Source organism: Setaria italica, chromosome II (assembly GCF_000263155.2).
Source record: "Setaria italica strain Yugu1 chromosome II, Setaria_italica_v2.0, whole genome shotgun sequence".
NCBI classification, from domain to species: domain Eukaryota; kingdom Viridiplantae; phylum Streptophyta; class Magnoliopsida; order Poales; family Poaceae; genus Setaria; species Setaria italica.
Window position 1 is genome coordinate 44,806,253 of NC_028451.1, and position 14,265 is coordinate 44,820,517.

At 48.5% G+C, this 14,265-nt stretch overlaps 3 protein-coding genes across 3 annotated transcripts; 1 reads left to right on the forward strand and 2 right to left on the reverse strand.

Annotated features, from left to right (window-relative positions):
- The first annotated feature begins 8,392 nt into the window (after window positions 1-8,392).
- Window positions 8,393-9,275, forward strand: LOC101753335 (zinc finger protein 4). Its single transcript, XM_004958136.3, has one exon. The coding sequence runs from the start codon at window positions 8,573-8,575 to the stop codon at window positions 9,116-9,118; it is 546 nt and encodes a 181-aa protein (XP_004958193.1). The 5' UTR covers window positions 8,393-8,572; the 3' UTR covers window positions 9,119-9,275.
- A 1,821-nt stretch (window positions 9,276-11,096) lies between these two features.
- On the reverse strand, window positions 11,097-12,222 carry LOC101753746 (zinc finger SWIM domain-containing protein 7). Its single transcript, XM_004958137.3, has 4 exons — window positions 12,050-12,222; window positions 11,842-11,947; window positions 11,629-11,736; window positions 11,097-11,471 (listed from the first exon to the last, which is right to left on the reverse strand). The coding sequence occupies exons 1-4, from the start codon at window positions 12,142-12,144 to the stop codon at window positions 11,370-11,372; spliced, it is 411 nt and encodes a 136-aa protein (XP_004958194.1). The 5' UTR covers window positions 12,145-12,222; the 3' UTR covers window positions 11,097-11,369.
- A 410-nt stretch (window positions 12,223-12,632) lies between these two features.
- On the reverse strand, window positions 12,633-13,227 carry LOC101754151. Its single transcript, XM_004958138.3, has one exon. The coding sequence runs from the start codon at window positions 13,183-13,185 to the stop codon at window positions 12,919-12,921; it is 267 nt and encodes an 88-aa protein (XP_004958195.1). The 5' UTR covers window positions 13,186-13,227; the 3' UTR covers window positions 12,633-12,918.
- Window positions 13,228-14,265: the final 1,038 nt, after the last annotated feature.

Below are 14,265 nucleotides of genomic sequence, written 5' to 3' on the forward strand. Positions count from 1 at the left end.
TCGCCCCCGTCACGCGCCGTCTGTCCACGCGGGCGGGCGCGGGCGAGCGCCGGCGGCCGGCGGGCGCGGGCGGGCGCAGGCGAGCGCCGGCGGGCGCGGGCGGCGGCCGGCGGGCGAGCGGGCGCGGGCGGGCGAGCGGGCGGCGGCCGGCGGGCGAGCGGGCGCGGGCGGGCGAGCGGGCGGCGGCCGGCGGGCGAGCGGGCGCGGGCGGGCGAGCGGGCGGCGGCCGGCGGGCGAGCGGGCGCGGCCGGCGGGCGAGCGGGCGCGGGCGGGCGCGGGCGCGGGCGGGCGCGGGCGGCGGCCGGCGGGCGAGCGGGCGCGAGCGGCGGCCGGCGGGCGCGAGCTCCACCGCGGCCGGCCGGTGGAGGAAGAAAATACCTGTTAGTATGACAGGTGGGTCCCACGAACGGTGTTAACAGGAGAAGAAAACGGTGCTTGTCCCGTCTATAGCGATCTCTCCAACCAAACAAAAAATAGGATCATCCCATCCCATTCAACCAAACAAGAAATGGGATCATCCCATCCCGAAAAACTGGAACGGGACCGTCCCGTTCTACATTGTCTCCCAACCAAACGCACCCTTAGTGATGGGATGATTCATTGATTCCTGCCTGGGTGGACGGCGTGGCGGATAAATATTCCTTTTGTGCTCTGTCACTCGGCTCACGAACTCACAACGCGCTCGGCCGTGGCGCTGGGAGAATAATGAATAAGAAAAGAGGGGAGGGGGAATTATATTCCGGGGCTGCGAGAAGGGTGCGGAGATCCGGCCGGGATACGGTTCGCGTCCGACGAAACTTCGAATCACCGGCCGCGGCCGCAAAAGTTTATTGCAGCACGCGGGGGGAGAGCGGCGCTGCTCGTGCTCGTCGTCGCCGTGGCCGTCGGCCGGCGTGGCTCGTGCGTGCGGGTTGGCTGGCTGCGACGTGCGCGTACGGTGTACAGTGGCCGCCCAGGGCATGCGGTTGCCGCCCGCACGCATCATTGGTCGGGGGGCGGCGGGAGTGGCGGCCTTGCCAGCCTTGGGGGGGCGGTGGCGATACGAGGCCGCCGCGTGCGTCGGTTGCGCGGCCGCGTAGTGAGCTAGCACAGCACAGCTCGAGTGGCCAGGCCAGGCCACCGCGCGCCACCGCCGAGGCTGGCAGGCGGCGTGGTGGACGCGCAGCCGAGGAGGCTGTGAAAATCCGCACCGGTTGTTTCGACGCGCGGTTATTAGGAAAAGATGCGCCGGCGAGGAAGGGAAGCTTCGCTTTTGCGCGACAGGGGAACGTGAAAAAGGCTGGGGGTTTCCGTCACGTGAACCCGAAGGGAACAAGAACACTTGTTCGGGCGAGCCTTTTGTTTTGTCCGCGCGCGAACACGCACGCACGCACACGCCCGCCCGTGCCGGGAATTTCTAGGGGCGGGCACCCGTACGTGATCGTGACAGTCATTTTGCATCTTTGCTGGTCGTCGCCGTCGTCGATTACCGGGGGTGGTGGCCGCCTCTGTAAAAGTGTCCGTGTGAACTGCAAAGCCCATGACCTTTGCTGTGTCTTGCATGGTGGTTGGGTAGCGGGCTTACCGGCTACCTTGGACTTCGGTGACACTGCAAGTGTGTGGAGTTATCTGTTAATTTTTGTTACAAGTAGGATCATCTCTCCTACAACTAGTAGCATAAAACAAAACGTAATCCACGCATTAGCAACGAAGCCACGCTTGTAGGTGCGATTCGATACGGCTCGTGTGTTCGACTGTTCGGGTTGGGGAGTATCGTATCAGGCTATCATCAGCTGCTTAATAATGTGCGCGAGCTAGGAAATTAGTTGGAAGCAAACAAGAAAGCCGTAGCGAGACAGATACAAGGAATATGAATTCTCCTTTTCTTTTCCATTTTTCTATACCAGGAATATGGACACTCTTTTACATATAGACAAAAGTACAGATAGCTAATTTATCTACTATTAGTTCGTCACTTTCCACTTATCTGGTATCACCATGTATGCATGTTTGCTAGTAGGGGGTGTTTGGATACTAGGTGCTAAACTTTACCAGTGTCACATCGAATGTTCGGATGCTAATAAGGAGGATTAAATATGAGCTAATTATAAAATTAATTGCAGAACTCCTAAGCTAATTCACGAGACAAATCTATTAAGCCTAATTAATCTATCATTAGCAAATGGTTACTATAGCATCATATTGTCAAATCATGGACTAATTAGGCTTAATAGATTCGTCTCGCGAATTAGACTCCATCTGTGCAATTAGTTTTGTAATTAGTCTATGTTTAATAAACCTAATTAGTATCAAACATCCGATGTGACAGGTGCTAAACTTTAGCGGGTGGTATCCAAACACCCCCGAGCAAACATCCAGATGAAGGTCAGCACCGAAAGCTGTTTTGTTGGCATGTAATCGAGTTACTTCCACCGCAGTTCTTCTCACACATGCATGTGCGTCATTCAGTTTAGCATCTTGAAATCATCTTTCTTTTTTAGAAACTAAACCATCATTCTTTTCTGAGATATGTCAAACCATCTTCGTATCTTATGACTGAATGAAGAAGTTTCGGTTCACCTTCCTTGTTTTCCTTTAGAGAGTCCTCGGAATCCACCGATTTCATTCGATAGAGCTCGAAAGAATCAGCTACGACATTCGACGAAGGCATAAGTTTTTATCTATGTGTTTGTTGATTTGATCGAACCTTTCTAATAAAGATCGAGCACGTATACTGCATGACGCGTGTCCGTATACGAGTATATAGTATACGATCAGCTGACGCGCGCGCAGCAAAAAATATATGCAGGCGACAACAAACGGCTGCTGCGATGATCCTGGACTGATGATACCTCGCAAAAGGAATTGGAGCTAAAACAGTAAAAAATCCTGGTGCTAACTGCTAATGTTGCACTTGATCATCGCTCTTCTAATTTACAGTTAAGAAAAAGTATACAAAAAATACAGCTAAGAATGGTGTGGTAGTATTCATCAAATAAAGTAAAATCAGCCGGCGACCAGCACGAAATCTGCGTCTTGACTGACCGGCAAGTCTAGCGTTGGGCGAGTAGCATGTACAGACACGAACAAGGACGGTAAAATCACTTTTTCTATGAACGTGTCACGCGTACGGCGGCCATTCAAAGATAGACAGATAAAAAAAGTGAAGAAGACCCTCCACTTGGCTAGGTTTCACAATCATCTTCAGCCAATGGAGTAGATACATACGGACACGTGTCGTGCAATCCTGCTATATGTTTCACCGGATTTTTATGAAGAAGTTGCCTAAGCCCTGCATGGAAGGAGAGGATTGGTCTCAGGAGTTTTATGATTTAGCTCAAGGTTGCACTGAATTCTGTGGATTTGAATTGTAGGGATTTGGATCCAAATATTCCGACCGTCCGGTTAAATTACCGGCAAATTATTATGGGAAAAAAAATCAAACTTATCACAATTTTATCAATAAATAGTTAAATTTAAATATTTTAAGTTGCTCAATTAAATTTTGCTGGCGGTTTGAACGGAAGGAGTGCTATATATTTAACAGAAGCTCGGATCCAATTTACTAGTACGAAAGACCGTGGTTTCCACTGTGAAACACTTGTGCCGTTGGTAGGCCCGCCACTGTATATCCATCCCCACCCTTCAAATCCACACCCACTTTAAATGAGGAAGGTATGGATAAAAAATTATATACTCATTAGAAATGAGGAGCGGAAGGTATGGAGAGGATACAATTAATCAATTGGATATGTATATATATGTAGCACAAAGTTAATTATCATTGGATATGGGTGGGATTAGAGAGGCTAAGAAGTGGATAATAATTTTTTGAATTTGGATGTTAACAAGAATGGATTTGCCCATAACCTCTCCCGTGGCAGGCCTAGCCATTCGTGTCATGCAGAGCTAAGAATAACCTCAAGGATGCTTTCTATTCAGGCAGGGGAAAACTATTTTATATACAAAAAGAACGACCTGAGGGATGCGCTATTTGGTCTGGTGGCTATAAGTTAACCCATTTTATTGCCTCGGATCATCATCATTTCGCTCGCTTGAAAGAGATTTTAATTTTACACACACATCTTACAGTCTGAACATCGTGTGTCGTCGGTCAGTCTCTCGTGGCAAGTGCCATCGAGTAGTGGTAATTATTACGCTATACTTTATCCTCATGTAAAGATGATCACGCGAGCCTACCAAGCTGACAGAATCGAAAGACCAAAACATTATCGACGCACGTCTTCACGGGAACACCTAACGCGGTATAAACGCACGCGGCAAGAACCCAGATTCGTGGAGCTTTATTTTACCCTCTCGATGCCAAGCGTGTTTACGTTCTTGGAAGAACGTAATTAAGCTAATCTCCCGTGGACTCGTGGTACATGCCGCCCTAGAAATTACTCCATACATTGTACTAAGGCAGATCGTTTTAGTTTAGTTATGACTAAAACACACCAGTAGAGAATTGGCTTTCGATGCGCCCCCTGTTGTCCCGATTTAAAGTTAGCCCGGGACAAAAGGTTCACCAACCGGGACTAAAGCTCGGTCACTGGTGGGGGGCTCACTAACTGGGACCTTTTATCCCGGTTGCAAAGGCTAGTGGGAAAAAAAGATCCTGAGAGGCCTTTTATCCCGGTTTGAAGCACCAACCGGGATAAAAGAACCCCCTTTTATCCCGGTTGGTGTTTCAAACCGGGATAAAAGGGTCCCCAACGAGGTGACTGGAAGAGGACGAAATCCCTCGAACCCTTTTATCCCGGTTTGTAATACCAACCGGGATAAAAGGGGGTCTTTTATCCCGGTTGGTGATAAAAGGGTCCCCACGAGTTAATACAAAAGGATAGTATCCCCTATATAGTCAGATGTGGTGTGTAGGTGGGATGGCAAGGAAGCTACGCGCGAGGTTGGAGGTTGTGGGTTCAAATCCCACGAGCGCGCACGTGCATATTTCGCGTGAAAAATCGCATATTACCAACCGGGATAAAAGAGGGTCTTTAGTCCCGGTCGAGTGACCCCGGATGGATTTTCGGGAGGTTTGCACCCTACCAACCGGGACTAAAGGCCAATTCTCTACTTAGTGACAATTTTAACATTCAATTCATCATAGAAAAAATATACCAATATCTACAACATTAGTTAAATTCACCTTAAAACCGGTGTCTTGGCAGCGTAGTTGTTTGATATTATGATGAGTGTCGACCGGAACTGACAGAGTAAGAGACCAAGAGAATATGTGTGGCATCGCAGGTCTCCCTGTACCGCACTACATCTACTTGACGTGAGTGCTGCTGGCTCGGTTCATGCACGGGCACACGCACACCAAACGCGCAGTAAAACGCACGCGGCAAAATAAAAACCCGGACGATCCCCTGGAACCTTCTGATCGCTCGCTAGTGAGCGCTGGTCGACACTCGAGTAGTCGAGTCGCGCGCGACACACAACCTTTCTGATGGCATCTCCACCGTGCGAGCCACTGGTCGACTGACCGGCCGGCCGGCCGGGCAGGACTTGGTGGACGATGGTGGTGAGCCCGGCCGGCCGGATCGTGGATCTCCTTTCTGGATTTGATGGCAATGCTGGGTCGTTGGACGTGGACTCGGCTGTTTGTCTACCCTAAGCGCGGACATGCATGGTGAAGTTAATCAGTCGGAGACAGGCGCCCTGGACATGCATTGGCGAGCTCCATTATCTGGCTACACAAGATAGTGCTTGTAGCTCGTAGCCTTTGCAGCAGGCGGGAATAATCAAAAGGTGTGAGCTGAGGAAAGAAAGGCGCCGTGCTGCCGTGGAAGAGATCACCAGCAGCTAGCGGCAGGCAGGTCGACAGTGTGCATGCATGCATGTATCGATGGCATGTACTCTCGTCTGCAGCCACGCACGCACGGACGACTGGACGAGAAGGATGGTAAAGGGATTGGCGCGACAAGGGCACCAGATCGACAGGCAGACACGGCACATGCACGCAGGCCGGGGGGCGGTAGCATGGCATTGGCAGCACCCCCTCTCTTTCTGCCGTTGCCCAATCGCGCCCATATCGTCTGGTCCGGTCGTCTCATGGCCTGGTCTGGTGTCCGTCGTAAAGGAATGTGTTTACCTAACGAACGACGACCCATCATGGCGTCGGAGGACCGGTGCTGCCAAGTTGTCCCCGGCCACTCAAACGGATGATAGGTGAGAAGGCTGGTACAGAGCTGTACACAGACTGCAGAGCAGCGACCGTTTCTAGTGCATGGCTCTGTAGGGCGGAAATATCCCTGTGGCGGCGTCATGCCATGATGGGCGAGAAAGTATGCAAGGTGCTGATTTTGACTCCAAAGGTATCACACCCTTCTTAGCGAAACTTGATCGGCAAAGAGGTCACTGGGATTAAGCAGGGCCAGTAAAGAGCCAAATCTGATGCCCACGGCCCACCTGGCGCGACCCAGCCAGTGCGGTGCGGCCCAAAGAAGTCATAGCCCATGAGGCCATGACCCAGCGCGGCCCGCCTTCGCAGTTCCCAGCGCAGCCCACGTTGACTCAGCAACTCTGCTTTCTCAGTTCGCTTGGGGTGTTGCTTTGTGTATGAAACTATACTATAGGATCATCGTTTCTGTCCGGCGGCAATCGTCACCTGACCACTGTCAAAACGTTATAAAAACACTGTAAAAAACGTCATCCAACCAATAATTCCAGTACACAATACACCTCAGTGTCAGTCGAGCAAGAACGTACACGACTTTTCATCAAATAATTCGAGGGGGTGGCTCAAAAGGCAGAGGTAGACAGCACATGGTATAGTATCGCGATCATCGATAGACGATAGGTGCTTGAACAAATCCGAGTGGAAATCATGGAGCTGCTTGGAGAACAACACCCAAGACTTTTCCATTCTTCCTGGCTTGCTGCGCCAGAATCAGTTCCCTGCGGACCAGCCAAAGATGTCACCCACCCAAGACGATGCGTCATAGGGCACATGGAACAAAACACCCCGCCCAGCTGTATTCAGCACTGTGATACTATTTTTTTTAGCATTCACGTGTGAATTACGACCACAAAGAAACAATCCTGACTACGTAACGAGAAGCTACACGAGTACTTAGATCCAATTCTCAAACTGCGGAACACAAAAGAGAAGAAAGAAAGAAACTAGAAAAGAAAGCTTAAAAATTAAGCTTTGAACTTCTTCTGCGTCCTTACCTCAACTTGCTTTCTCTTTACGCCTCACCTTCAGCTGTCTTCTTAGAGCACTGTGATACTGTAACGGGAAGGAATGCAGAAGCGAAAGCTGCATGTAATAGCAATCAACAAAGCGACATGGCAGGCGTCACCTGCCTACAATACAACAGCTGAACGCTGATAGACAAAAGGCCTGCTCTGCTCGCTCGCCACCTCCTCCGGATCAAGCCGCCGCCGGGGGCACGAGTCGGAGTCACCATTCCACTAACACCATATCAGCATCAGGATTGTTTTTATTTCTCTCTGACTAGTCGATCAAAAGAGCGCAGCAGGTGTCTATTTCCCGTAGGGTTCTACATCATCAGAATATAGTTCCGGCTGTCACTCTTGCCGTCCCCCCAAGTCGAGCCGCATGTACCAACAGGTAAAAGCGGACACCCACCATATCGCTGCGTAGGAAAAAGCACAATCATTTGCGCCGTGAGTGCATCATCCACTTGCCTCTCAGCGGAAAGCTTCTGTTCTTTAGCCCGGAGACTGGCCAATGCTGAATGGCGTGTAGGCTTTGGCTAGCGGGAGGTGGCAGCTGCACTCACCTGAAGTCACTTGAAAGCCACCGATGTCATGTGGTGATGAAGCTAGGGCTTTGGTGTTGAATAATGCGACGCGTCCGTGCCTGAGCCTGAAGAGACAGAAAGACAGTGTTTCAGATAAGCTCAAAGATGAGTAACAGAGCACTGATAGGTGATAGGTCATAGCAACTCTCAGTAAAGCATGCTATTTGTCAGTTAAACAAATGACCCTGGAAAGAACTGTTTTCAGTCCACCTAAACTTTGGTACTAGCAAAAGATGAAGAAAACTTTGCCATTCCAAGGAATAAAAGTAATTTGTAAATCAAGTTTTCTCTCTCTTTTTGGGTAATTTTTGCTTGCTAGTTAGAGCTTAGAAGACTTCCTCACAAAAAGGGGGCAACTTAGAAGACTTCTTTTTCAGCATATATTCTTATACTTCTCTAGACATGGACAATTCCAAGTGCAAGCATCCCCAGATGACAGGCACACAGAATAGGAAAACTAACCAATCGTTGGCCTGTATGAGGTCACAGGACTGTACCTGATAGAAATGTATAACACAGCTATCCAAAATAGGTCCAGATCTGATCGGGAATGAGATGGACAAGAAACCGAATTCTGTTTTTAGCCAGTCACTCTACATGACAGGCATATCGTCCTGTGGAATTACGAGAACCAACATGCTTGCCACTACTGCAAACTAGCATATCCTGGTCCACTTCAAAGTACTGATAACTTGCCTTTTCCGTTGAATTATTGCCACCCGCAGACCCCCCCGCTTCTTTTTATAGCAAAGAAGAGTGAACCAGGATATCACAAACCTTGAGCAACCCTCTCCTCTGCTACTTCCAACAAAGAGAGAATGGAGAGAGTACCTGGGGTGGAAGAGCAGAAGTCAGCAGAACAAGTTGATGAAGCTGGCCAAGCCGATGATAATACCTCAGTACCATGGCTGAAGTTGGGTCTTGATGCGCCAAAAAGTGAAGAAGCTCAGCCTCCTGCTAAGCCTCCCGAGGCCAAATCGGTGGCCACTCAACATAGGACTTTCTCCTGCAATTACTGCATGAGAAAGTTCTTCAGCTCGCAGGCCCTTGGCGGGCACCAGAATGCACACAAGAGGGAGAGGTGTGCAGCAAGGAAGTCACACAGATTTCAAATGATGATGGGCCTCCCTCCAGCTGCTTCCTTTCTCCAACCTTTAAGAGTGAACTCCCACTCTACAGTTCTGAAGGAGCACGGTGAAAGAGCTGCTGTTGTCGTAGCAAGATTTGATGGAGGCCAAATGAGTGCCTGGATGCCTTTTGCAATTGAAGAAGCTGGTTTGGTATGGCCAGGGAGCTTCACAACAGGTTCACAGGAATCAAAGAAGCAAACAGAGAAAAATCTTGACCTGACCCTGCGCTTGTAAATTTGTAATTCACAGATAGGGTCATATATAAGAATTTTCTGAGAAGTGTAATCTTTTTTCACAATTTCTGCTGGGTGATCAAGTATAAAGTGCACTGCGAGAATGAAAAATTTAAACCTGCCCCTGTGCATGTCTAGCAACTGCACTTCTATCTCTATTTTTCTTTGAAAGAAACTGCACTTCTATCTACTCTGTAGTTTCTTGCATCCTCCCATCCCATAGGTCATATAAACCTGGTTATATTGGATCAAGTTGGCAAGAATTCAACCAATCTGCAACTGCACACTTAGAACTGGTTGAAGGTCTAATCGACTTGGTCAAAGCCCAAGTCGCATGCAATTGGTGCTTGTATGCCGGACAGAGATGCAATTGGTGTCTATTAGTAAACTAATGCACGACTGATGTCTGTCTTGGCCTGACAGAAGAGAGTTTCTTCTAGAAGCTGCAATGAATAAAAATAAAGTGTGGGAATGAGTGCATGATCACTTGTGGGTGTTTACTGAACATATATGATGAAGACAAGTTATGGATGATAAAGTGATAAAGTAACAACCTATGTAGCTTTTATGGATTTTTTACAATGATAAGATGATCTTTCTATAGAGAAACAGATCATTCTAAATCTAAAAATAAGGCATCTTTCTTAGCTTGCACCCTGCATCTCTGTGGTAACTAGATTGCAGCTATAAGTCCAGTTCACAATCATACATTTACTCCATTGGTAAACCCTGTTACTGAGATCAACCATCTGCAAGAATTTTGCCTCTTTAGAAATAACAAATATTTATATGCTGGAAAATCTTAGCCGTCACGATTGTTCGAGACTTCAAGCCTATCATGCAACACTAGGTGACTTTATCATATAATGTCTAACTGTCTTAATCTTGCAAATATCTAACAAAGCAGCTATACTTATGAAAACATATATTGTAGCCAAGTGATATGACCTAAAAATTGTAATCAAGATGCAGGTATCGCACAAATTTAAGACAAGAGCCATGGATTCTTTGCATATCAAAGAATCCATGCAAAGTAATGTGAAAGAATATGAATCAAGAGTGACAACACCTTGACGCATCAAGGGAAGTATACATGTAAAGAACAAGAACATATTCTTTTTCAGTTGGAAGGAAGGGCACATCATTAGAATTGTCTAGAGAAAGCATGAGAACAAGGTGAGGTAAGGGTAAATACATGATAAGTGAGATGCCATGAGACATATTTAGCAAATCGCCAGGTTGTATCATGAGTAAACTAATTGCAAATAAGAGCACAACAGCACAAATGATTGAATTGCAATATTTCCACTGTACTCCTTCCAATGGTTACACCGCATGTAAAAAATCTTTTCAGCTAAGATGTGTGTGAGCAGAAACTAATTTCACAGAAGCAAGTTACACAGTCCTCTGGGTACCGATCCCCTGGTTGTTTATGACTTTAAATATTACTGAAAGGTGCTACTTACGAACATATTTAAAAAATTAACCGATCACAGTGTTCTAAGCTTATGGCATCTAGTATATTTTAATATCATATAGAAAAACCTCAAAACAGTTTAAAAGTATCATCAAAATTAACACTGTAGAATGTTGTAAATGCAGTACTGGGCAAATTTGGGATTATCTTCAGCATATTTAATTATGGGCAAACTGAGGATTTCAATTCACAAGATACTATACCAAAAGTATTCAATAGCTTTAGTTGTTGTACTGATGCATTCTTGTAGAATTCAATTAAATATTATTTACTGCAGAATATATCTTTTCATGAAGAGGCATATGCACCAACATCTTCAAGTGGGAAAAATCTTTGATCTTTCAACCACATATCATTGTGCGATATCATATCTTCTTTCCCCTGTTACTCAAGAATTGCTCCAGCAAGACATCATAAAAAATATCAAAATAGAGAAAGACCAATAAATTGTCAAAAGAAGAAAAATAGGTAAAAGGAGCACATGAAGCTACCTCAATAGCGAACGAACAAATTATTCATCTAAATTCGCCAATCAGTTCATATGACTATGAATACATCAGGCTACATTCTTAAGTCAATTGTTCAATATAAACAAAAAGTTGATGATGGCATGCTGATTCCACCCTATTTTCTGGCATGCCATTTTCCTACTGTAATCTTTACGACTTTATGCATAAGTACATGTACATTGCATCAGTGTTACTGGGAGAGGAGGAGAAAGTAAGAAACAATTCATAAATGTTATGTGCATTCTGAAGAATTCAGTTGCACACTGTCAGAGCTTTGCAAGCATATGTGCGAGCTCCTCATCTGTAACTTCCATCTCCTGGTGTTCTCCCACAGCCTCTGCAAGCCGCGCCGCTAACTGGTGCTTACACTGCAAAGACCAAAATAACATTCCAAAATTCAGCTACTATTTCAGTAGCCACGAGCTAAACAACTGACCTGCTAATCCATCAAATCTTTCCGTGGTTTGCACAGATATAACTTTACTTGGTTGTTTATGACGCAGTAGCTGCAGAAAGAGAACTTACGCATAGCTGCTCTCCGCGCCCGACAATGTCGTAGAAGAAGGAGTAGCAGGTGCAGAGGTGCTCCGGGAAGCAGAGGTACTCCTCCTTCCTCTTCGACTCCCCCATCACCTGCAGCCCAAACACAAGGAACGAGGTCACGGGTCAAGTAGCTGCTTGTTAGTCTGGTTGGAAAACGAACCGTCTGGGTGAATCAAAAGACGCGGAGCCACCGACCAGGAAGAGCGAGCGGCCGCTGGGCGCGCCGGTGACGCGGCGGACGCCGCGCTCGTCGACGATCTTGCAGGCGCGAAGCATGTTCTTGCCGAACAGCGTCTCCAATCTGCGTGGAGCGCGAGCATGTCAGGGATCCGAGTGAAGCATGCGCGGGACAGCGGGAACACCGCGCGAGACGGGGGACGCCGGGCGGTTCGGCATTACTTACATGGATAGGTGTTCGTCGGATGCGCAGCTCGCAGACTTGATCTCCGCCCATACGGCGTCGGCGACCGCTAGGGATATGCTGGTGGTGACGGACATCGGGCGACGGCGGCGGCGGCTGCTGGTTCACGGAAAGTGGGGGTTGCGGTTGCGGCGTTGCGCGCGCGAGCCGTTCGACGTTTTGACGCAGACGAGAGGGGAGGAGGAACCCGGCCACCGGGGTTGCTCGAAAGGGAGGCTGACAGGTGGGTCCACGGCCCCGTTTGCCTTTTCCCACTCCTTTCTGTGCTACGACCCGTATTTCACTATTTTGGCAGAAATGGCCTGGAAAGGAGAAACTTACTCCACTGTCGTAGCAGTAGCACTGTGCAGAGTTGCAGACTTCTGAACTCAAAGAACGCTTCACTTGGTTCAGATTACTAGAACTGTAGAACTGAAATGCACTTGGTATAACAATCATCATAGAATCCTGAACTCCTCTACGAAATGCACTCGATTCAGATGATATTCAGTAAAAGAGGCAAAGACAAACTTGTTTTAAGGTCAAACTGTCAGGGAGTTTCAAGGCAAAGACAAACTCGAAGGAAACTTATATACAAACGGTGCAAACTGCCGATGAATTTGTGATTACAAGCACTCGAGCTGGCAAACCAGCTATAAACCAAAATCAGCTACATTTACTCGTATACGCAATTCAATTCTCTGAACTCTGAACACTAAGCCACATTCTCCCTTTCAAAAAAAAAAAACACTAAGCCACATTCTGCAGCCAAAAGCATCGGGCAAGTAAAACTACCAGGCTACTAGCAGAAGTTGAAGCAGCACGAAGGAATGCACGAACGGTAGGCGATTGGCGCACAAGTGCACAACGCATCAGCGGTTGTGGAGGGGGTCCGATGAGTTGGGCACCCTCCGCTCGCTGCCCGTGACCAGGCCTTCCGTCGCCGGGAACCGCCACCACTTCCTCGCCCGCACGTCGAGCGTCCCGCCGGCCGGTGTCCCCGCGCCGGCGGTGGCATTCGCTCCGTCTGTGCCGGCGGCGGGCACGTCGTCGCCTTCTCCGGCGACCGCCGCCGCGAGCAGTGTCAGGAGGAGGAGCGCCAGGAGGAGCAGCAGCCTTTGACTGGCCATCTCGTGCATGGAGTAGGGTAGAGCGGGAGAGTGGACAGTCTCTGCACTCTACTCCTGTGAGTGAGAGGAGCTGGTGTGTTCTGAATCTTCTGCTGTCCTAATGTAACAGAACAATGGGGCATGCATGCAAAGAGTCAAAGCTGAAACAAAAGTTGAAAAGGCCTTTTGTGGCCTAAACAAGGTAGGTGCTGCTGGCACGCAATCATTTGCAAAGTGAACCTTTTCTTACCATGGGAATCGAAAATCAAAATGCTTAGCAAACTCTGAATCATTTGCAGCAGGAACATCAACATTTCAAAAGGGAAAACATGCTGCGGCTGAAGGTTTCCCCCAGCTCTATCATTGTAGCTTGCCAATCTTCAGAAACCGATGAGCTATTTAATCCGCAAATATTGAGCCATCTGCCCATCTCTGGTGTCGTTTCAAATTGGGCGCCGTGCAGGGTTCCTTTTTTTTATCGTCTTTCCGAGATGCTTTTAGGTGGGGAGGTTAGTTAGCGAGAATCGGAGGTTAGCGGAAGATGATGGTGAGATTAAGTAAATGGGAGCAGGTGAAAATGGCCCGGGAAACAGGGGACACAGCTTTCCACGGGGAGAAAGGCCTCGAGGCTCCAAAGCCTATGCGCGCTGCAGCTGCGTGCAGCGCCGGGCTTCTTTTTCTCTCCTCTGGCCGGACAGAAGAAAGCGCGGCGTGCTGCGTGCGTGCACCGTCGCGTCGCGCGGCGCCTGCAGCGGCTGGACTCCGGTGCGCGGCCGTGCCTCGGCTGTCTCTCCCCTGTCCCCGCGGCTGGCGGCTCAGCTTTCCACTGCCATGGGGCAGAGCCGGGGCTTTTGCTGCCGCCGTGCCGCACTGCCGCGGTTCTCTAACTGCTCCGAGCCTCCGCTGTCGGAGTGGAGACATGGACACGGGAATCTGGATTGTCGAGTCCTGTGACAGTGTTACGCTGAATACGATGCCCTTGAGGTTGAAGGTTAATGTCCAGTTTGGATTGCATGGTTAGGCTAGTCCCAATGCACGTGTTTCCAAGGATGTCATATCATCTCATGAAGTGTATTCTCATGAATGAAATAGAGAGTCTTATTGCATAGT